At 38.0% G+C, this 23,567-nt stretch overlaps 1 protein-coding gene across 1 annotated transcript in view; it reads left to right on the top strand.

Moving 5' to 3' along the window:
- Positions 1–23,567, top strand: part of STT3B (STT3 oligosaccharyltransferase complex catalytic subunit B) — a 53,583-nt gene that overhangs the window by 1,140 nt on the left and 28,876 nt on the right. Inside the window, exon 2 of the mRNA XM_033077796.1 lies at positions 22,144–22,252. Within this exon, the coding sequence (XP_032933687.1) occupies positions 22,144–22,252 (109 nt within the window). The remainder of the gene's footprint in view (positions 1–22,143; positions 22,253–23,567) is intronic.

A 23,567-nucleotide genomic window follows, 5' to 3' on the forward strand; every position in this document is an offset into this window, starting at 1 on the left:
CCACACATCTTGATTTTTCCAAAGATCGCTTTCCCTCCTCTAGAAGCCGTCTGTTCTTTTTCCCTCTTGGAGGGGACCGAAACCATTTTATGCATGAGATCAAGAAATGCTGCACTCGTTCCTTGCAGCAAGGCGAAGTGAAAGATGACATGACTTGTGGGGCAGGGTTGTTGTGATGCAAAAACGTGACAATGAATTTTTATGCTACTGGTTACTTCATCCTGGGAATCCGTGAGGTTTTTAGAACTTTAAGTAGGGTGAGTAGCAGATGACTTTAGAATAGTGAATTGCCAGATTTTAACGTAAAATTTTATGTCTTTATGTTAATTGCATGACGGGAGGTGATGCTTCGTTTTGAAGTGCACGCTAGATATTCTGTGTTAAATTTCATCTAGAATTGTTGCTGGAATTGCATTCTCTGCAAAGCATGCACTCCACTTTGATACTTTCAAAAGCGCAACTTCCTCTTTTCTAGTTGGCTTCCCCCCCCCCCCCCACTTCTCTCCCCCCCACCCGCAAATGTAATCCATTCACAAATCATGGCTCAGAATAGTAGATGGAGAACAAGGAATTGCTTTGTTTTTAAATGCCGTGTGAAGTAATAAACCTTTGTGATGTGGAAGCCAAGTATCTCAAAATATCTTCAAAATGTCGAGTAATTGTCCATGATTTAAGTGTTTTTCTGCAAACACAAATGAATGGAAGAAGTGCAGACTTAGAATTAATAAAGTTAAGAATGAGGGGGAGCATAGTTTAAACACATCTACAATGAGACTATGAACCTGAGGTTGTATCCTGTGGAGTAGTTCTCTTCTAATGTAAATTTAAGTATGAAGGCTTTCCTTTCTATTATGGAGGAAACTTTTAAGCATGCAATTTGCATTTTTGTGCAAATTTTATCTGATTTTTATAATCAAGACTCATCCTTGTTGGATAAACGAAAATTTTACAGTTCTGAGTTGCGTAACTTGTTACTAAGCCCTGAAGGACACTAAAATGGTGCTATGGGAGTTAAGTTCATAGTAATGATCTAGCTGTAAAGATAAACTCCTGTTTAAAGCAATGTGTAAATTGATGCAAAGTCATCTTCCTGAGTACACAAACAGAAGGCATTGCTGCCTGAGCTGCTGGATGTACCCTTGTTAATTAGGGAATAGATGAAGTTGACAAAACTCATTGATTTTAATGCAGGTCTGTGAGAAACAGTTGAAATGTCAAGAATCATGCCAGTGTCGTGTTGCTGCATGCCAGAAATGGTAGAGGCAAATGCACTTAAGTTAATTAGTAGGAAAGAGAACCTAAAATGGTAGAAATTGAGTGAAAACAAAGGGCTTTCTCTATTGCAGCAGCATAATTGTTAGAAAGTAAAAAATGATGTTACTCTCTTAAACAGTGTGGAGTAGGTAGGTAGGAATAGTTTTTCATAGTTGCAAAGGTCTTACAAGTCTGAATGTAATATGGGAAAGGAGCTTATGAAAAGACTAGTAGCAGCTCTCTGTTTCAATTTTTTTTTAACCACTTCTTTAGCAGCTTCTCCAGGTAAACTGGATCTAATTTTTTTTTCAGAACAGTGACTGTAGACTTTGCTATGGAACAGTTTGGTATTTTTCTCAATTCTTTTATTTTTTTCTAACTTGCATAGGATATCTCACAGTGTGTTGTTAAGTCAGTCACCTATTCTCTAGTATGTGTTTTGTGCTCCAGAAAGGAAACTGAGGTATATCTGGTAAAATGAGGAGCATTAGGCAAATCGCTTATTCTTTTGAATGGAAAAAACATTGTTGCCTCTAAGGTGTAGAAAGCTTTCCCATTTACTTAGGAATCCAGTTTCCTGGTATGGACATATGAAACCATCAAGGGTGGCAAGAAAGGCAGAATTGCCTTGGGTTTTCTACATATTAGTTGAATCAAACACCACTTTTTTTTTTCCTCCAACACCTCTTTCAAGCTACCTTTCTGACACTAAAAGTAGGTTTTGATTTGGGATAGAAGGAAGATTTGCTACTTTTGTAAAATCAGCCACTGAGACTCACTTGTATTGTCATTTCTTCCAGAAGTGACCCAAATATAGTACGATAGGCCAGGGCAGTAGAGAGAGGACGGTGTTTGGTTTTTGATCTCCACTGAAATACAATGCCTGTGCAAGGTAAAACCAAACTGGTATTTTGAGGTCACCATGCCGTCGCTTAAGAACTTGTGACCTGTACGTTATGACTAGGTTTACTAGCGGTGTTTTTCACACTGACTACCTATTTTGTGCAGTATTTTCACTTTTTGATTTATTTCTCATGTTGTGTTTACTTTCCATGCTTGAGCTGGTCCAGAAACTTTGAGAAATGTGTGTACTTCTTTGCAGTTTCCAGGTCAGGTGAGCTGATACATAAAGTCAGGCAGCACTGACATTGAGATGTGCCATTGACAGGCTTCCAGCATTTAATTCCAGGATTTCTTTCTAAGACCAGGAACTTGAAATATGGATAGCGACAGTACATTGGAATGGACAGATTTCATGTCTGAAATTTGGTTAATCTGTTGGCTGGTTTGGCAACTGGGTCGACTCAGAGCCTAGTTTTGGTGCTGCATATACACAAGTGCAGAGTGAAAGCTGCACATGAAAGTTCAACAGCAGATTTAACTCAGTTGTCGAGTGAGAGCATTCTTACTGTCAGATGTTCCCTTAAATGCCAACCTGGCTGCGGAACCAAGGCAACCAAAATCATGGTGCCCTTGAGCAAGGGCTACTTTCTAAAGTAAAGCTCCAGCATGTCCATATGCTGTTTCTTTTGGCTGCTTGCATCATATGTATGTGTGTGTGTATGTATGTATGTATGTATAAAAAATAATCTGTATGTGTGCATATGTATACATATAAGATATATATATATATGGTGTATGAATATATGTATTTAGCAAGACTGTTGCATTCTGATACTTCTACCAAGTAAAACGATAACTTTTGGTACATCAGTAGTCTTCAGGGAATATTGTCAAAATAGTACATTCATTCTGTTTGTACAGTTCCTACTATTAAGTCACACGTGTGAGAACTGTATCTGGGTCATTAATCATATCCCATGACATGAGATCAAACTTCTCTTTCCCCCGAGAATTTTAACATCTTGCTAAAAGATATTAATACCAGTTACCTTAGTGAAAGCTTTCTTAGGCTGGAATACCAAAGTTCATGTGTGTGAGCATGAGACCCTCTCCATACCAGTTTGCACATGCAGGGTGGTGCACCAATGCAGGCTTTGTCAGTTCCATTTGCCTACCTTCTCCTGTGGGAATGTTGTCTTCTACACCCCTGCCAGCTCTTGGTACTGGAGAGCACTTCCACAATCTCGTATACATTTTTGGCTCTTCTAAATCAGTATCACTGATTGCTCAAATCACCAGCTTTTTACCTGCCAGTAGGGATGACTGTTGTTTATTGTACCTCACTCTGAGGTAGCATAATTGTCCTGGTAGCAAATGTGGCATATAGATAAAAAAGCAATCCACTTTCTCAGCACGGATACCATAATCTAGCGTTGGTGGGGTTTTGTGAATGGGGATGAACTGGTGAAAATAAACCTATGGTCGGTGTCACTGCTTGAGTTTCAGAGACAGGCAGGTTAAAGGAAGTTGAGAATTTTATCTTGGTCACCGTCAAATATACAGGTTTTGCTATGTTCAAATTGTGCTTGCCATATGGATCCTTGAGAAGTTGTAAACTTGTTTCATTAATGGAAAAAAAATCTAGCATCTATAAATATGACATGAAACCTTCCTTAAAGTTCAAAGTGTGACTGAAGTGAACTGAAAAAGTGGTGTATGGAATTGTTTGGTCACTAGTGGTTGTGGATTTGTGTTGTAGTTACCTGGTCTGATAGTTGACTTCTGGAGTAGTTCTCTGTTGCCCACTGTGCAGTCCTGGTTTTTTTCTTCTTGCTTGCTATAAAGCGGTCATAGTAAATTCAGTGAGGTAAATTGTTAAAATAATATAACATTTTAGTTTCCTGAGCTGGTTTGCCACCAATTTTTATATTGCAGTTTATTCTCTTATTTTTGAGGAAGAATCTGAAAATCAGGAGGGAATGTAAATAGTGACTGATGTTAGAGGATAAACTGGGATTGAGTGGCAGAGGGAAGGTGTATACAAATAAAACCAGAGCATGTTAAGACACTGGAGCAGCAGGTGATGAAAGAAAAGGTGAATAAGAGCATGTTAAGTTGGTGTTCGTAAGGAGAGGGGAAAAAGTTGTGTAAAGAGGATAGTGTCAGTAATATCAATTACCAATGCCCACCCAGGTCATTGATCTGGCCACTGCTTCCCTGCTAGTGCCTCTTGCTGGGAAAATAGACAGCAGATTGTGTACTATATATGTTCTTGAGAGTTAACAGCTGCTTTGGTCTCCAAACTGTATCTGTCTTTCTGGAGCCTTTCAACCCATCCCACAGTCCTGTTCAAGTGAAGTACATAAATGTGGATTTGTTTAGGAAACATTTCTCACAGATTTTAGGGTTTTTTCCCAAAACAATTCCTTTTGTTTATAATCTTAGACAACTTCCAGACCTCAGGAAAGAATTTGATTCCAATTCAGTTTGAATGTAATCACTTTGAATTAATTTTGAGATGTTGCAAATTTCATGAGATTCATATTAAAAACATACTACATACTCTTTGTTCAAAAGTGTTTTGATTCTGTGAAGTGAGAGGTACTCTTTTTCTATTTTATTGAAATATGTTTTTTAAGATTATATTTACTGTTAGCATTTGAGTGTTTTTATACTCTAGTAATACTAATAATTTTAACAGAATTTCAAGTAACTCAAACTTGTTTCTACCATTTTATTATAGTAGGAAAAATATTGTAGCATAGAGTTCAGATCTGATTCAGTGGGGCCTGTATGCTCATGAAAGGAAAGGTTAGAGATTTTTATGTGAGAATAATCTTCCAGGCTTCACCACTGTACCACCACCTACCCTTTAATGAGGAGGATCCAAATCAGGCATCTTTTATGATCACTTCAATTGCAGTATGGCATGGGAGAAAAGCTGTTAGCACAGGTTAGCCTGGCTTTTGGGATTTCTCAGTTGTAAGGTATTGTTGACCTACTTGGAGGGAGCTGTTTGGAAGCCAAGTAAATTTTTCCATAAGGTTGATGTGGTGGTAACAGTGAAGATGATGTGCACTTGACTGCACCGGGCTTCTCTACCGCTTGTCAAATTGCAAAAATAGGTAAATATTAAAAATGTAATGGAAGGAAGATAATTTGGAAAAAGAACATTGGACAGAGTTGAAGGCATAGTAGAAACTGCTTTGTGAGTGGGGAGACCTCAGGCTGGATTTGTTCAGTTGGAGTGATGCAGCTGAAAAGCAGTTCACTGTGTGGCCTCATAAAATAGCAGTCATGCAAGAATCAAATCCCTGCTCTGCATTACTATTGTCTTCTACCATCTCTACTTAGCACATAGTGCTTCTTTCCTCACTTGCACTGCTTGTAATTGGGGTGAACACCTCATCAGATTTCATGTGGGGGCAGTAATGGGGTTATGCATGATAGGTGGGAGGGGCATGTTCATAAAACATGTGCAGAGTATGGTTGAGTTCAGAGACTCCCTACAAACTTCTTTTGGAAAACACATGAGGTGAGATAGAATGTTTGTAGAGTGTTGACCCTTTTATTGATTTATGGGTAGCAGAATTAAACATGAAAAGGAAAACATATCCAAATGTTTTATGTAGGCTAGGTCAACTGAACCATCAAGTTTAGCTTTTAATGCCATGATTTTTTTTTAATGGTCTTCAGCAAACACTCACAAACACTTTACTAACTAGAGCAAATGCTACGATTAAAATCCTTGAATGAATTTTTTTTTGGCAGATATCATATTATTTGAACAGCTTAATATGTTCAGTTTTTAAAACAAAAATTTGATTTGATTACGTTGGGTTAGAGTGGTTTATAAAGGTTAGGTTTTACTTCCTATTATAACTCTCTCTAATAGTCTCTAGTTTTGGCAACCTGTAATCCTAATACTCATGTTTTAAAATCTGTCTCATGTTGAACTGGTGGGGGAAGGGGAGAATAAAAATTTTGGCCAGTATAGTTAGCAAGAAAATTCAAAATCCTGTAGGAATTAATCAGTTTTATATGGATTGAGGGTACACTAAGTTTAGAGAGGTGTCTTTGCTGTTCCACAAGAATCTCCTCTAATTTAGTCAGGTTATTTTCCATTTAATGTCTGACTGCTCATGTGTTGCAGATTTTCCTCCTGAATTTTTGAAAATTCCATTCTTGCAAGCCCTTTGAGGTAGATTTGTACTGACATTTAGGGCTACTCCTGAGGGCTTCTTTTGACTTAGGAAAGCCATTAAAGCTGCTAGTTTTGGGGCCTGTGAAGCCTGCACCCTATAGCAGCATGTGTGACAATATTTTTATTATTATTAACTCCTTTAGCAAAACTTCTTGGAGCCATCAGTCTTACTACTTGCTTGGAGAGCGAAGTGAACTTAGGACATGTATTACTGTAACCTTTTTATAGTATGTCCAGCACATAGACTTTGTTTCCGGCCCCATAGCTGAGCAAAGTTTGTGGTCTTCATCTGAGCTGTTCTTGGGAATCCAAGTGAGGTGTTTTTAATGTGGGTGGCTGCTAGATCTGGGCTGGACAGGTACCATGAAATTGACCCTAATGTTGCACCACACCTTACATAAGTTGAGGTAGCCTGGGGAAAGAATTTAAGGATATAGATATGAACAAAATGGATCAGCTTCTGTATTTCCCAATTTACTGCTGCTTTCCCAGGGTAAAAGCTCCTTTGGCATTTTAGAGAATTAAATACTTGCTGTACTTCAAAAGTTCTTGATGTTATGTGGGGCAATATTCCTGTGCTTTAGAAAAAGAAATGGTCTTTTTTAAACAAGGAGTAACATAGTATTTGTACATGAGCTCTTAAAGAGCAGGAAACAGTTTTTAAAGTGTCTGTCTGCTGTGGAGGACCCAAGTCCAGTATCAAATATTACTTTTTCAGAGCCCATCTAACTTAAATAACTGTAAATGATAATTTCTTCCGGGTGTTACAGTGCTTATCATATAATTTTCTGTGGCAGTCAGTTTATGTGGGTTATGTTAGTTTGTTAGGTAAAAGAGCATATTCAAGTTCTCTTCAGCTGATAATCAATGAGGAATTGCAAAACACCTTTTCAAAACTTCCCTCACTTAAACAAATTCCTTGGGAAACTGCATTGCACTGGAGGATGTGAGTTTGGCTTGATTATTGATTGTTGATGGTGTTCTTAATGGGATGGCTGTTTTCCTCTAGACTGTTTTATGCAGTATTATTTATATTTATTTAAAATAGTGGTTCACTGTATGGATATGCACTCTATATCCTGTTAATTTAATACGGATTTTGCAGAAAGGAGAAATAACATGTAATTATGTAATTTTAAACTGTTCTAGCACATGTGACTGGGCAGCCTACATTTTTTTAGTTCTTGGCTTTATTTTTTTCAGTCTCTGTATTCTTTTTTTTGCAATTATGCTATAAATGATAGCCAACTTCTTTAAATTCAAAAAGTGTGATTTTCTTTTTATTCCTATCTTCACAATAGATTGATAGGTTGAGAAAGTCTGGGCATGGATGGTACCTTTTTGAGGATGCAGCCGATTGAGAGGAACACATTTAATAGACTATGCATGTGCTATAGCCAAAGGATTTGAAAATAATTATGCAGAAGCAAAACATAACAAAACAAGCTTTCCTGTCCTGAGTACTTTTCTATGTTTATCCAGCTTTATATATATATATATATGTGTGTGTGTGTATAATCTATTGCATATGTTGAACGTGCTAACTCCTTATTCTAAACTTAGCCCAAACAGCATTTGCAAGTTCAGTTAAATAACTAAGAATTTCATAAATTTGAAACATTTATCTTGAAAAAGGCGCTTTCATCTTCATGGTTGGGTATTAAAAGTCCTTAAAGCATCTTGAATTCTTTCTTTGGCAATAGATAAAGTGCCTTAAAGTTAGAATTCTTCCAATTTAGAAAGTCAGCAAAACAAAATTAGAGCTTTGGCATTGTATCAGTGGTAACTGACAGTAAATGGATGTCTCTTCGACTCACTGCTGTAGAATGAAATCATGAAAGCCAAGGCAGTGTTTGAGGTTTCCAAGAAGCTGTGTGGTAGTAGTGTGTTTTGACTGTTTTATCTTACTCAGGTGACTAGAATGATTCATCAATTGTCAGATGTCTGAAGTAACATTTGAAAAGCTATTGCGTCTGGCTCACAATTAATTTTACTCTGTAACAGTTTTAATCTTTCATTCGCCAACTAGAAAATGGATCTTGACACTGGAGAGACTGCCTTAAACATTAGCAACAGTATCTTAATTTGTGATGTCTCAGGTCAGCTAGTAATGACAACTGTAATTATTCTCCTATGGCTAAATGAGAGCTGAGGAATTTGTAGTGATTTAATTTTGTACTCCACCTTTACTTCACCACCATTAGCCCCACCCTGCCACAGTAAAGCCCAGTTTTTGCTAGACAGAAACCTGAATGATATGTTTTGTGTGAAATATATCATGTTTGTAATTGTTCCATCACTGAATTTTATTTTCTGGCTTTTGCTTTTGCAAGTCAGTTTCAGGGTTGGTGGGGTTTTTTTGGGTTTTTTTTATGCTTCCATTGCATTCTGGTTTCAACAAAACATTCTTAGCTATGCGCATCATAGTTTTGCTTTGTGAGAGCATGTTCCACACGGTGCCATCTGCTGTCTTCTTTCAGGGCTACCTTCAAGAAGAAAAAAACACAGAACAGCACATTTGTGGAGAGAGAGTTGAGAGGGCATATGGTCTGGTGGGGACTGAAGCATGAAAGGTCTGGAACAGACCAGCTTAATTCATGTTTGGAGAGCAAGGAGAGAGAAGAGTCAGGATTATGTGACCTAAGAACTGTCCCTTGAGAGCTTACACCAGGTCATTCCCAACAACTCACACATACCCCTGCAGTACATGACTTTTCAACCCCACCTAAATTGAAACTGAACCACTTGCTTTAGCATCCTCCTTTCCCCATTTTCATGGACAACCACTCATTCATTTTATGTCAGTGGGGCAGCAGTGAAAGGATGCGCTTTGATTTAATAAAGTGGCTTTAGAAATGAAACCCATCCTTTTACTATTCTAACACAGTGGGACTGTAGCTAACAAACTGTATATACCAGTGTAACTGGCTGGTTAAAGAAGTGATTTGCTTTTGAAAGGGCATGTTCCTGGTCATAATATAGAGGAGGCAGTGGTGGGTGTAGTGTCTGAATATTTTTGTAATAACATTTTGTGACAGCTTCAAAGCATATGTGTGTAATAACAAGCCTAGCTCATTGTAACAGTGTTCCCCCACCATCACATTTTAAGGTCATTTCTAAGCATTCATGAGATTTTACCAAAATTACAGAGGGGCGCAGTGAAATAGCTCAATATCTACGGTAGAGTAAGACTGAGCAGTGCTAGAAGTTCTATCACGTAATGAGAAAATAAACATGTAACTTCAATTTCAGATTGTACATGGCAGAAATTTAATATTGATTATAAATACTATCTTAAATGCTGAGCACTGCAGTCATCACAGTACACTTAAACTTTAGCATTTCTGTGAGGATACCTAAAAAGCAAATAACATTTTGCTATTACCCTTGTGCTTCCTGTGCACCGTCTTTGAAGAAACACTGGTAACCATTAAGTACAATTCTTAACAGATTACATTAAATTCAAGGAAAACTTAGGGTTTCTTTTTAATTTAGACTGACTTGAAATGTTATGAAAGATAAAAAATAGAAGTAGTTGATAACTCATTTTAAATTCTGTTTGCCGTACTTACTTGAGACTAAATCAGACACTGAAAGTATCTGAATGCAAAATATGGTTAGAAAGATAAACTCCACTCAGTGTATTATGAGGAAAGATGAAGACCACTTTCAGTTTTCAGCTACTTTCCTGGTCTTTGTTTATTTTATTGGTGGCATCCTATTTCCCTGTTAATTTACTCCAGTGTGGAAATACACAGTCACTTTGCAAACAGCTGGAACTCTTTTTGCCCTTAGCTAGGGGCCATCATCCCTTATGTTGGACTGTATTAATAGAGCATCTGGATATTTTTAATCTGCTTCAGAATAAAATCAGGTAAAATAGTTGAGCTCATAGGATCATTTAGGTTGAAAAAGACCTCTTAGAGCAGTGGTTCCAACTGACAACCCAGCACTAGCATGTCCAATCTCTTTTAAACTCTTCAAGAGTTGGTGAGTCAACCACTTCCTGAGTAGCCTGTTCCAATGCTTCACAGCCCTTTCAGTGAAGAATTTTTTCCAAATAACTATCTAAATTTCCTCTGGGCAACTTGACATTTCTTCTTGTCATCTTGTTATGTGGGAGAAGAGGCTGACCCCTACCTGGCTGCAGCCTCTTTTCGGGTTTTTGCAGAGAGTGATAAGGTTCCCCATAAGCCTTTTTTTTTTTGTCTCCAGGTTGAACAAACCCAGCTCTTTCAGCTGCTCCTCATTGTGCTCCAGGCCCTTCACCAGCTTCACTGCCCTTCTCTGGACTCACTCCAGCACCTCAGTGTTCTTTTTTGTCCCAAAACTGAACACAGGATTTGAGGTGTGACCTCACTGGTGCTGAGCACAGGGGAGCAATCACTGCCCTGGTCCTTTTGGCCACACTATTTCTGATACAGGCCAGGATGCCACTGGCCTTCTTGGCCACCTGGGCACACACTGGCTCGTGTTCAGCTGCTGTTAAACCAGGTCCTTTTACACCATTCAGCTTTCTAGCTGCTCTTTCCCAGGCCTGCAGTGTTCAGCGGAGTTGTGATCCAAGCACAGGACCCAGCACTTCACCTTGTTGAACCTCATATAACTGGTCTTGGCCCATCATTCCAGCCTGTCCAGATCCCTGTGCAGAACCTTCCTGGCCTGCAGCAGATCAACACTCCCACCCAACATCTGCAAACTGACTGAGGGTGCACTCCATCCCTCACCCAGGTAATTGATAAAGAAATTAAACTGGCCTGGCCCTGCCTCAGCATTGATCCCTGGGAAACACCACTTGTCACCAGCTGCAAACTGGATGCAACTCCACTCATCACCACTCTTTGGGCACCACTCCACACAGTTGTTTCCCCAGCAAAGAGTGCACCTGTCCAAGCCATGAGCAGGCCAGTTTCTCCAGAATGCTCTGGAAATGTTGTCAAAGGCTGCAGTAAAGCCTAGATAAACAACATCCACAGTCCTTCCCTCATTCACTAAGTGTGTCACCTTGTCATAGGAGATCAGGTTGCTCAAGAGGTACCTGCTTCTCTTAAGCCATCCTGACTGGGCCTGATGCCCTGGCTGTCCTGCATATGCTGTGTGATTGTGCTCAAGATGATCTGCTCCATAACTTTCCCTGGCACCAAGGTCAGGTTGACAGGCTTGGAGTTACCTGGATTCTCCTTCACATCCTTCTTGTTAGCTGGGCATCACATTTGCTGACTTCAGTCTGCAGGGGTCTCTCTGGTTAGTCAGGACTGCTGGGAAATGATTGAAAATGTCATGGTGAGTACTTCTGCCAGCTCCCTCAGTAGCTTTGGGTGGACCCCATGCAGCTTCGTGTGTGTTTGAGCAGTGCAGAAGGTTTCTGACCATTTCCCCTTGGAGTATGGGAGCTTCATTCTGCTGCTCATCCCAGTCTTCCAGCTCAGGGAGCTGGGTACTCAAACAGCAGCTGGTCTTACTGTAAAAGACAGAGGCAAAGAAGCATTGTCACTGTTTCCTTCCACACCCAGCAAAGCATGGAGGTCCTCTTTTACCCTCCCTTTGTTGCTGATGTATTTATAGAAGCATTTTTTTGTTGTCTTTTATGGTGTCTTTAGAGTGGTTTGCTTTTTAGCTGTGATTCAAGCTAATTTGTCCCATTTGCGGACAGAAGCAGATTAGGAGTACTTCTGCACTCCTTTTAGCTAGCAAAGGTTAGTTGAAGGATAACTGCCACAGTTAAATTTGCATATGTAATTTAGTACAAGGCATCTTGGTGCTGGGAATACTTTTTTTTACCCTTACACCTTTGTACTTTGGGCTTTATTCATGTATTTTTCTTTTCAGCACTGTATTGTAGGGCATAATTACAGTAAATTCATGATTATAAGCTGCACCATTTTGACTAAAATTTTGGTCCGAACCCAAAGTGCGGCTTATAATCAGGTGCAGCTTATATATGGACAAAGAACAAAAAGTTGCTGTTTTAGTTTGGAGGACAGGTGTCTGCTGAGAAAGGCAGAAACTTCTCTTTGAAATGGAGAATGTAAACCCCCTCCCTCCAAATTATTATAATTTTGACATCAAGAGGCTCTCAGGCAAAGATATGGGAATTAGGAATAAGAGTTCTGTACTAGGGAAATTAAAATAGAAATACAATACTACAAAGAAACAAACTCCAAACCCTGACAAAGTCAGAGTACAACCTGACACCCCGTCAGGCAGGGTGTTGGTAGCAGTCCCATTAAATGGTGGCTGCATCCTTCTGCAGTGACAGATGTGATTCAGTTGGAGCAGTGCTCCTGTAGAAGGTGCAGTTTCCCTCTGGAGGTCCAGTGGTGCTGTGGAGAAATCCAGTTTTCCTCTGGAGTCCAGTGGAGAAAGGGCTCCCTTAGTGTCCCAAAACCTCTGTTTTGTCTTGGTAAGAAATGTTGGGCTCTTCCCCCTGGCTGGAGCAACTTCCAATGGGATGCAGTAATTTTATCAGTCACACAGTGGGACTCAATGGGCCATTAGCAGAAAATGATACACTGGAGGAGGGATGGGTTGTGAAAAGATAAAGAACAATGCCCTGCCTGGTTTCAATGGATGGCCCATTAGCAGATTATCTGCCGTTGAGATAAGGATCCCTGCCCCCACCCTCAACAGATGGTGGTAGAATAGATACCTTTTATCACACTCTGTATTGTAACGTGCGGCTTATAATCAGGTGCGGCTTATGTATGGACAAAGAATGAAAAGTTGCTGGCACCCGGAAAGTGCGGCTTATACTCAGTGTAGCATATAATCGTGAAATTACTGTAGATCTGTCTCTAGGTTCCTGTAAAACTCTGTGTGTATTATTTGGTTTGTTCTGCAGGTAGTTCTATCTGTGTATATACATACATACCCACAGTTGAAAATTGTCTGATCGATTATACAGTCATTAGGAATGCAGTGTTTGTGTCTATTTATGCCAACTTACTGAAGGGTTAAGCAGAATTTGAGCAAACATATTTAAGTTAGATAATATTAGGTCTTTAACCTGGTGTTAATCACAGGACAGAAATTCTTCAAGTTAGACTGTGTCTGTTCTGCTCTGATGACCCTTTGTATTATCCACTCTGAAGCAATTTTTATTTTCTAAGCAGTTATTGTATTAAAAAGTCAGTAAGTTGATATGGCAATAGCAATATGAGAGATCCAGATTCTTGGACTAAACATGATCTACCTACAGAGAGACCAACGGAAAGCAGGTATTGTCAGAGAATTCAGGCAAAGGAGACCAACCTACATGCAGAGGGAGGAATAGCAGATGCATTAAGGAATGTACTAAAGAGCAAATATGTAAGGATTTTTGGATCAAAGGTACCTTATTTTAACTTGCTAAACTGACTTAGACATGCAACCACAACAGTGTAGGTACTTTTAATTCCTGTGAGCTAAAGAACCTTACGTTGCCATAATTTGCACAGAGAGGTTTGATATCTGTCTGATTCTGGCTGGATTTACCCTTTGTCGTGTTACAAAGAAGTTAAAGTAACTGACTCTTGACTATTGAAGGTTGTACAAAATAATTTCTGCTAAAGCTCTTCTGCGGTGCTATAACTGTTTAAATGTTCTGCCAGAAGTAAGCTTGTCACTGCTTAAATATCATCTGTGGTGTGAGGGATCTGGAGCCTAAGGGTCCTGTTTACTTTTTACCATGTCTTGTATTTTACGGGGTAGAAGCAGTCTGCCAGGCTATCTTGCATCCAGACTGATGTCTTAAATTTCGCTTAATGGGAAGTGAAGTTGATTCGAATGCATTTTGGGTGTAGCTGGTACTTTCTCGATTGCGTATAGGTGACTTTATTATGTAGTACAGATGAAAGCTGTGCCACATACTTCCAAACAGTTAAAATGTAATTAAAATATCTGCAATGAATAATGAATTTCCTTGTTGTACTCTGTATTTCAGACTATTACAAAAGCTAGTATTCACTTCCACACACATACTCAATCTTGCTGCAAGATAACAGGTATTTTTGAGGTCACTTTAATAGGGAGTTCATTGTAGTTATTTAGGTGCTACAGGTTGCTTTTCTGTACTATGACACGGTGAAAAAATTGGTTTGGGAGCTAGCTGTCCTCTGTTCCCTGTTACTTCTTATGAAGCAGTTGTGTTCACATCAATGATTTTTGGTATCAGATTTTTTGCAGAAAGGATGTTTTGCTCTTTAGGTATATTGTTCAGCTAATAACCTTTTAATTCCTTCCTGCCAAGCAGATCCTCATGTATCAGCCTTTAACATAGAAGACCTTTGAGTTAAGCTGTCTCCATCGTGTTTAAAACGAGTGCAGCACAAATCTGATCTGGAAAAACAACCTCTTGAACATACTCTTGAATTCCGTGCAAAGCCTTCAGAGTTGTAGCATACAAGGCTTATTGTGCCACAGAGTAGCACAAGAGCACTCAGAAAGAAACAAACATAGCACTATAGGGTTTTCTGAGTTAGTGGTAGTTAATACTGTGTTGAGGAGAGAATTGATGCCTCTCAAGAAACTGATGCTGTCAAAAAGTATAGAACCAACATTGTTATCAATTTGAATGTCAGTTGTAGTGTGATATCTGGGGTAAAGTGTATGTCCATAAAAAAGAAAACAAGCATTCAGTTTTTGCCTGCAAAAACTTCAAATGATTCTGTTTTCATCTTTTCTTAGAAACCTCTTGGGAATTTTGACTGTCCCAAGAAAAATGTCATCATCACATTCTTCTTAGGTCTAAAATGTTACATGTTATGAATGGTAGAATTGACTGTAAAGTATGCCTTTTAATATTGATAAAACCAGTGCTTTTCATAATAATTTTCCTTGAGATATGGAATAGTTCAAAAGCAAAAGAAAAAAAGTGATAAAAAACATAATAGGCACCAGGGGAAGTATCTGAAGTTGTAGACAGATATACGCCCACTACATGGTGATGGGAAGCATATAGTGGTTTTGGATGGTGGTATATTGTGAAAAATACAAATTGTGATCATGGAGTGCTCGCAAAAGCTCACAGTTTCTTAGCAGAAATACTGGAGGTGCCCTGGGTTCTCTGAAGAAACTGAGTGAGTGTATGCTCCTTGTAGAATTTTTATATCATTAAGCTACTGGCAGCGTGCAGTTCCTGATTTTAGCACTTGTGAAGCGTAACATCTTATTGCAGGCAGGGAAAATTCCATGCCAAGCAGTGGCTGTAGAAAGGCTGTAATCCTTCTTAAACACATTGGGGACATTCTGATATTCTTAATGGTAATTATTAATGGTTATTCTATAAACATTCTGGTATTCTTTGGGGTTTCCATTGAGCTTATTTGAATGTTGGGCCTCAAAAAAATGGATGCCCTGCTGATTGTATCATCCACCTTTTTTCCTGCCTTGGCTTTCTCCTGGTTTACCTTCAGGCATTATTCTAAAGATATTACAAAGGGGAGTTTTGTTTCCCAGCTGAAACAGAAATTTCTTCCTCATTTGACTCAAAATTTCCATCATTTTTGAAGTTAGGTGGCTACATCACTGCAAAACTTCCTGCCATTTTGTTACATCATCATTCTTAATAATCTTAGTATAACAAGGGAGCCTTTGTCAAGTTTTTCTGAGTGGGTGAGTGGGTTTGTCCAGAGTTACGAAATTGAAATCAGAAGCAGGTCCATGAACAACTTTGAACCTGAAGAAACTCAGAATGGCATACTGCTGTCAATTCTTTTGTCAAAGGCTTGTGATTGACAGTCAGCTTCAAGGACATGTATTTCTCTTTTCAAACGGCCCTACTTGCATCAAAACCCCTACAGATCATCAGAGCCTCTCTAAATGTAGAGCAGTCTGAGGAGCTACCACAAATACTTGATATTATCTCAGAATGCTAAAAGTAGTTATGTTTCCAGATATTTTGATAGAAAAATGCAAAGACTAAACAATCAGAAATCACATATTTAACCCCCTAAAACCATCAGAATTAGGATGATAAGTTCTGCATCAGTCAAAGCTTTCTTTTTTTTTTTTTTTCTGGTGGACTTGTCTTAATAATCATCATTCAATCAAGATTGACAAGAACTGTGCAAACCTGTTCTGTGTCCCTTGTGAAAGATGGGGTAGGGTTCATGTGCTCATGACTCCCTAGGTGATTGTTGTCTGGGGAGGTACAGAAGCTTGAGTGTGCAAAGTAGTAACAATTTCCACATAAAACCATGGTAGATGTGTACCCAGAGAAATTCCAAAAAAAAAAAAAAAAGATTTGTGGTCACATAAGGACTTAAAATATATATCAATGTGCTAATTAGGGACAAATCATATAGTGTCTGTATTACACTTAGGACCTAATAAAACTGACATTAATGTAAGTTAAAAAGAAAGGAATGTGAGATTTTTCTGAAATAAAATTGCCTGGTTGTTCATCCGTTTTGCAGAGTCAGTTTTGGCTCAGGTAAACAGGGGACCACCCTCTATCTCATGGGTTCTTACTCATGAGAGAGTTAGAGCTTGGTGTATGTTTTCTCCAGTCTTACTGTGAGGTCTAACACCTTAGGTTTGGGGTGTGGGCACTAGGAGAGGCTCTTTATATGTCATAAGTACTTTTGCCTGTAGGTATGCTGCTCCAAAATTCTTATATTGATTATTTGAAAATTGATTAAATGTCCATACATACTCAGCAGGGTTTTAAAGTAACACAAGTAAAAATGTTCCTGATGAGAAAGACTTCCTTAGTGCCTTGGATTCATTATGGGATTGATGGGTGCTACACTTTCATTTTAAAAATCTTGTGCGGAACTCATTGTGTTAATTGCTCATTTGCAGATACAGAGCTCAGAATGAGACTTGCAGGATGTTGTGTTTGTAGTATAGTCTGTGGGCAAGCAGGTGTTTTAAAATTTAATTTGGAATACTGTATATATGTTTCTTTATTTCAGTGGAAGTTACTGAAGTTTCTCATTAGATTTTCCACAGTATTGCTGAATATATTCTTCCTTTGGATACAAAGAATATGTCAGATATGGAGTAAATCCACAACTATCTTTTTCAAGAATCTAGACTTGCCATCTCTAATTAGATTCTATATGGCCGATTGATTCTGTAATCTACATTTGCATTAAAAACTGACTCCTAGAATTACTCAGATAGCTTGTAATGTTCACAGTTTGTATCTTGTCATTTTTCTGAGTCTGCAGATGTGAAAATTTTGTGCATCTGCAGCTGAAGACTTTTAGAGCACAGAAGCCTTTATAATTGAAGGCTTAGAAAATTTTCTACAGATTCTGCTTGTAAGGAGATTACATATTCTCAGATGGCTGTAAAATGCGGATAAAAAGTTTAGATGATGGGGCAATAATAGCATGAAATTGATTGGGGTTTAGACAGTCCCCATTCCCACAAGAAGCAACACACTGATCTTGCACTCTCTTGGAATGGAGGGGTCAAATGAATTCCATTGCTGTCAGTGTAATTTGCCTTAAGTGTTAAGATCTGGATGAAGTAACTGCACTGCCATATATGTGCTATTCTTGTCTATATATTCTTTTTTCTCAGTAGGCTGAATTTTATTTTAATACTCACCTTAAATAGTACTTTGTCAAGAAAATACTAAACCTAGGAATGTCAAAGATGTCTCTTTATAAATATGGCAGTAATTGTTGCTGTGAAGTGCTGGAGAATTCTGTAGCTCCTGGATAGAAAGTGATTGCTGTGACTAGCATTAAGTAATCATCCTACAGTATTGCCTTGTGTCATCAAAAAGGCAGTTCATAGCAAGGAATAAAAATCAAACCTAAGCATGAACAGATAGTTAAGATTATGTATTAACAGTGCATAATATATAAGTGAAAACTTCACAGGCTTTGCTTTGCAAGTTGCCTAGTTAAGCTTTCTAAATTGATGTTGCTACTAAAAAAAAGATTATGCCTCTGTTTCAGTTATTTTGCTTTTGCTGCTTATACTCTGTTCTATGTTAAAATATATGAAACGAGAACTGTATTTTTATTAACTTATCTCCAGTTGTCTACTGAATGATCTGTAATGTAGGTATCTCCAGCAGTGCCGCAAAATTAATGGTACCATACACAGAGCACTTAGGTGATCATTAGAGCATGCCCCCACAGGTTCAAACTGCAATACCAGCCTAGTTTGGTGGTTGATGCTTTGAATTCTGAAATGTGCAGACTTAGGATTGTTTATTCCTTTAAAGCTTAGCTTGGAGGAGGAAATAGTTCAAACTACAGACATGACAGAAAGAGGCAAGGAGAACAGCAGAGCATCACTTTTCCTCCTAGAGCATCAACTGAAATAAGTCAGTGCTTCCTGGTGTCAGGGCCTTAGCTGAGTATTAGCAAGTGTGTATCTTTTTCACAGCATGGACTGAGAACTTGAATATTTAACTCGGTTTTTCTAGCTAAGTATTTAATTAACATGTACTTCACGTAATTTTTTTCTTTATTCTTCTCAGGTCTGTTTCAAATTGACTTGCCTCAAGGGGGTGAGGGAGGATGGAGGGAATCTTGGGAAATGGGTAATCTGTTTCTATACCTCAAGATCAAATGGATGTAAGGGGTTGAGGGTGGCAGAAAAGGGCTCCTGTTCTTTGCTCTGGTTCTGTCACATTGTGCTGCATACTGTTTAGTCAGTGCAACCAGTAGTGTACTTCAGCTCAGTCTCTCCTTGGATAAGATGGAGTAGGTCAGGAGGAGGGCTGGATAAAAGCCCTAAATGCCACTTCCTATTGCTACTGCTGCTGCAAGTGGAAGAACTGGGGCAGGCAGTGACCCCCAAACCTGACATGCAACCCTCTACCCAGCTCTGGCTGCACTTACCTCTGCTGTGATTCCTGCCTCAGCTGCAGCCCCTGAATCTCCCAGATGCAGGTGTAGGCAAAGGTGGCAGTTTTTCTGATATTTTCCAGTGCTGTTTTACACCTCTGTGAAACCTATAGATTGTTACAGGTACTGTGATAGCATTGCAGTAGAAATACAGTACCACTGTGCTGCATTTCAAGCACAGTTTGAAAAGTACCAAGATAGTAAGAAGGTGTGACTGGTTTGTGATGCTTGCTGTTTGTTAGCAGTGCCCTCCATTCTAGCTTAAAGGAAAACAGTTTCACAAGGTTCAGGCTTGTCCCTAATGGAGAAAAGTGCTGTGAAGGGCTAAATGGTATCAAAACATAATGCTGGATCGTATGATTGCCAAACCATACTTTTGTCCAGTGCACTGCCCATTGCTGCCAGTTAGTCCATGCCCAAAACTGGCTTTGATATGCAACATCACAGCAACCTTTTCCTGATGTGTGCATATATTTATGTTGGCATTTTAACTTATTTTTGTTTGCAGGTAACCTAGTGGGAGGTGAAGTGACCACTTTTTTTTAAGTCAAAGTGAGGCGCTGAATTAAGCTTCTAAATATTTTGTGTTTTAGTTTTTGTGTCTAGAAGGTTGTGTCTTGTTCTCATGGGTCTTCTCACAGTAAAAATTAATGTACCTATAGTATTGCCAGTAATTTCTGCTGTAAAGACATGCCCAGCTGTCACTGCATGCTTTCATTTGTGCCGATAGAATCACTTTTTTGAAAGAAGGGCTAATAGTTTTGTGTCTGTCTAAGAGCATATTAGGAGACAAGATTAAATTCTTACCTCTGAAGTGGTAGAAGTAAAATGCTGTTAAGTTGCATTTCAATTCTGAGTGGTAATTCATTCTTATTAAAGACTTAATGGGATGCTGCCAAAGCTCAAGACAGTTGTTCGCATCCTTCTGAAGTCAGTTGCGAAGCTTTGCTATTTGGAAACATGAAGAGAATGTCAATGTGTATTCTTCTTGCCTATTTCATTTGTTTAACTAATCTTTTGATGCTGTAAAAATAAATATTAGTCATACTTTTGTAGTCTCTGTGAGTTTGAGTCATGACTTTAAAATTTCGAAAGTAATCCGTGTTAGTAAACACCTTTCTTGTTCCCTTTTTGAAGTTCTAGGATAACAATATTTGCTGGGTTTTCAGTGTTTTCAGTCCAGTCTAGCTGGATGGATTCTGTATATCCTATGCAATTTTGTTATATACCATACTGCTGGCACTTGGCACAAAACAAATTAACAACAGACCTTGCTATCCTAAGATAAGAGGCTAATTTTACAGGTACAGCATTTCAGAAATCACATTAGAGTTGACAGTTCAGAACTAGAGAATTAATTAATATTTAGAAATCTAGTCAAACGGGAATAGTTGTAGGCTTATTAGAAACCAATGTCACATTGCTGTTTGAATCAAAGATTTCTAGGTCAGAATGACTGATGTTCGTGTGAATTTTCTTATATAAACATGACTAATGATTTCTGAAAGTCCACAGTTTTATCAGTTAATGTATCCTATATGGCTGCTTATTTAACAGGCGTAAGAGAATGTTCCTGAAAGTACTTCACTCTTTGTTATTTACTTATTTTTAATATCATTTGACTGACACTGTGATAGTTCAGACACTTGAAATATGCAAATTTGCTGACATCTGAACCTGAATTTCAGTTCTTTTTGTTTTTTCACTGTGTAGATAAGAAATCTGCTCATGACCTCAATGTGGCTTTATTTCAGATATTATTTGTGCTGATTAAACAATTAGGAACTTAATGGGGTTTGCAGTCTTAAATGACCTTAGCTTTACTCTGTGGAAATGAATTGGTTCAAAGTAAACCTGTGATATTTTGGGAATCCTAGATATGCAAAAGAATTTGATTAAGTTTAAAAAATTTTGTCAGAAGGGATGCATATTTCTGATGTAAGGGGATATTTCCATAAAATAGATAAAAAGAAAAACACACACAAGCTTTTCCAGGCTTGAGTTCTAGCAGTGTCTTTGGAACTCTTTTGTAGTAGTTTGCCCAGCTAACCTTTTGTCTGTTGTGATATTGCATTTAGTCACCTGAACTTCTACTTAACTAATGAATAAAATTTTAATACTTCTTTAACTAATGGATTTCACATGGTTAACTGAAATTCAATTAGCGTATCTGTTAGAAGGGTTGACTTTGTGACTATTGCTTGTTTTAAAAGTTGTGTTCACCCAGGCTTTTCTCTACAAAGCTTCACATTCTCAGAATGTAGCCTGTTTAGTTTGGCCTTTGAATGAATGGTCATGAAAGAGTTGCTGTTTCAGGATAACTGTTCACTGTAGTGCTTCTTGCAACCTTGCACCTAATTTCAGGAGCTAATGGACATGTTAACAGTTTAAAGGTTTTGTTGTCAGGTGTTTGAGATATTTTGTGCCAGGAAGGTAGAAGATGAATACCTTAATAGCAGTGTGTTGATGTTTTCTAACGGCTTTTGCACAGTGTGGAAGGCTGAACTGAAGGTGCGCATGAGAGACCTTTTCTCGTACAAGAAATTCTCTGCCACAGAGAATGTACAAACTTCGAAGATGAGACTTCATCTACAGGGGTTCTATATTGTGTAAATTCTTACTGATTGAAAGAACTTTCATAGTGTGAACAAACAGACATTTCTGTTGCCTGTTATTGAATGAGTCAAGTGTCAATTTTACATGAAGTAGAGCAGCAGCAAATGTCGTGTGTAGCTGCCCTGTCTCAGAATGGGAATCTTGCATTGACTGTATATTTGAGTAGTTTTAGAAAGGAATAACAAAAATAACCAGACTGCATCAGAGTGAAAGAAAACCTTTTAATGTTTATGCATAAAAATGAACTAACCAAAACCAAAATTGTCATCTGTGGTATATGCACTGGCTGTAGTAGAAGAGAAGAAAATACAGTGGTTAGTAGCTGACAATTTAGTAATTTACTCCAGAGGTTTAGAGAGGACCATTGTACTTACGTAGCAGATGAGATACTAAAGTTCTTGATTTTTATCTTATCTTTCTGTTTCTTTCTAGGTTTAACTATAGATCAACACATCATCTTGCATCTCATGGGTTTTATGAATTTTTAAATTGGTTTGACGAAAGAGCATGGTATCCACTAGGAAGAATAGTAGGTGGAACTGTAAGTATCGTAATATAACTTTATTAAAATCAATTTAATATGTAAAAAATAATTAAAGATTACTTTTCAGGAAGTTTTTTGAACTTTCAATACAAATTTGACATTGCTAAAAGGAGAATCTTAAGAAAATACGCTTTTAATTGTCAAATTGCTGCAGAGAGAATATAGAGATGTTTTTAATTTTCAGCTGCAGAAACTAAGTAAGTCAACATGCCTTAGTCTTCATCCAATAGCACATTGTGACCAAGAAATACAGAACTTCTTACATGTAAAATTATAATAGCAACAAATAAGGGTATTATGACTCCTGCAATTCTGGTATATGAAATCAAAACAGGAAAAGCATTTTTTAAAAACTTTTTTTTTTAATTATTACCTAAATCTCTCAAAGTGCAAGTTTTAATGCAATGATGTATGCTGAGTAGGCTTCATATATGTAAGGAAAAAAGTTAGGATTTCACTGGGAGAAGACAGAAGACTTTGGGAAATTGGATCAGCATGGCATCTAATCATCATCATCATTCGTACATCACCTGTACAAAGCATCAGGACTAGTTGAGATTGGTATCGATGCAAGTTACAAGACAGAAAAGATGTACAAAACAATGTTATGAAATCAGAATGCAAATATCATTCCTTGGAACAGTTTTAGTAACACTAAGAAATGCAGCTGTGTGTTTCATAATGTGTGGAAGTTCATTAAAGCTTTTTAATCATAGTATATACCACTAAAAGGCATTTGCAAGTTTTTTGTAGGAGTTAGATCATTTGTTTTAGTATCTTAGAGATACTGGACACTCTTTATGCAACACGTAAGTGCATGTTTTCCATACCTGCCTTTTACAAAATAAATCCTCTTAGGAAAAGGAATTGGCATACATGCAGGGGAACGTTCAGTCATCTGTTAATTTAATTTAGTACAATGCCCTTCTTAGTTTTTGAAAGAAACTCAGGCAGGTGAAGTACATATTAACTTTTCTAGGATGTATTGATTTTTCTAATGTTGATAAATGTGGGAGGGTAGAATTCCTATTAAGAATATTTTGAAGTTCTTCAATATTCTATGGTGAGTTCAATAGATTTGTGTAAGTCTATGCTACCTTTCCTGGAGCACATCTTCATTCAATTTTACAGAACTTTGTTTTAGTCCTTCATATCCAAAGATGTCTCCAGATATCTTGCAAAAATATATTACTCAGTTGACTGACCATCAGCTTTAAAAAACTTTCAACTTTAAAAAATTAAATCTTGTTGAAGCACGTTTTCTTTCCTCATTGGTATCAAGAAGTGAAAGAATAGCATGGTATATTTTAAA

The sequence above is a fragment of the Catharus ustulatus genome, chromosome 1 (genome assembly GCF_009819885.2).
Source record: "Catharus ustulatus isolate bCatUst1 chromosome 1, bCatUst1.pri.v2, whole genome shotgun sequence".
Lineage (NCBI taxonomy): Eukaryota > Metazoa > Chordata > Aves > Passeriformes > Turdidae > Catharus > Catharus ustulatus.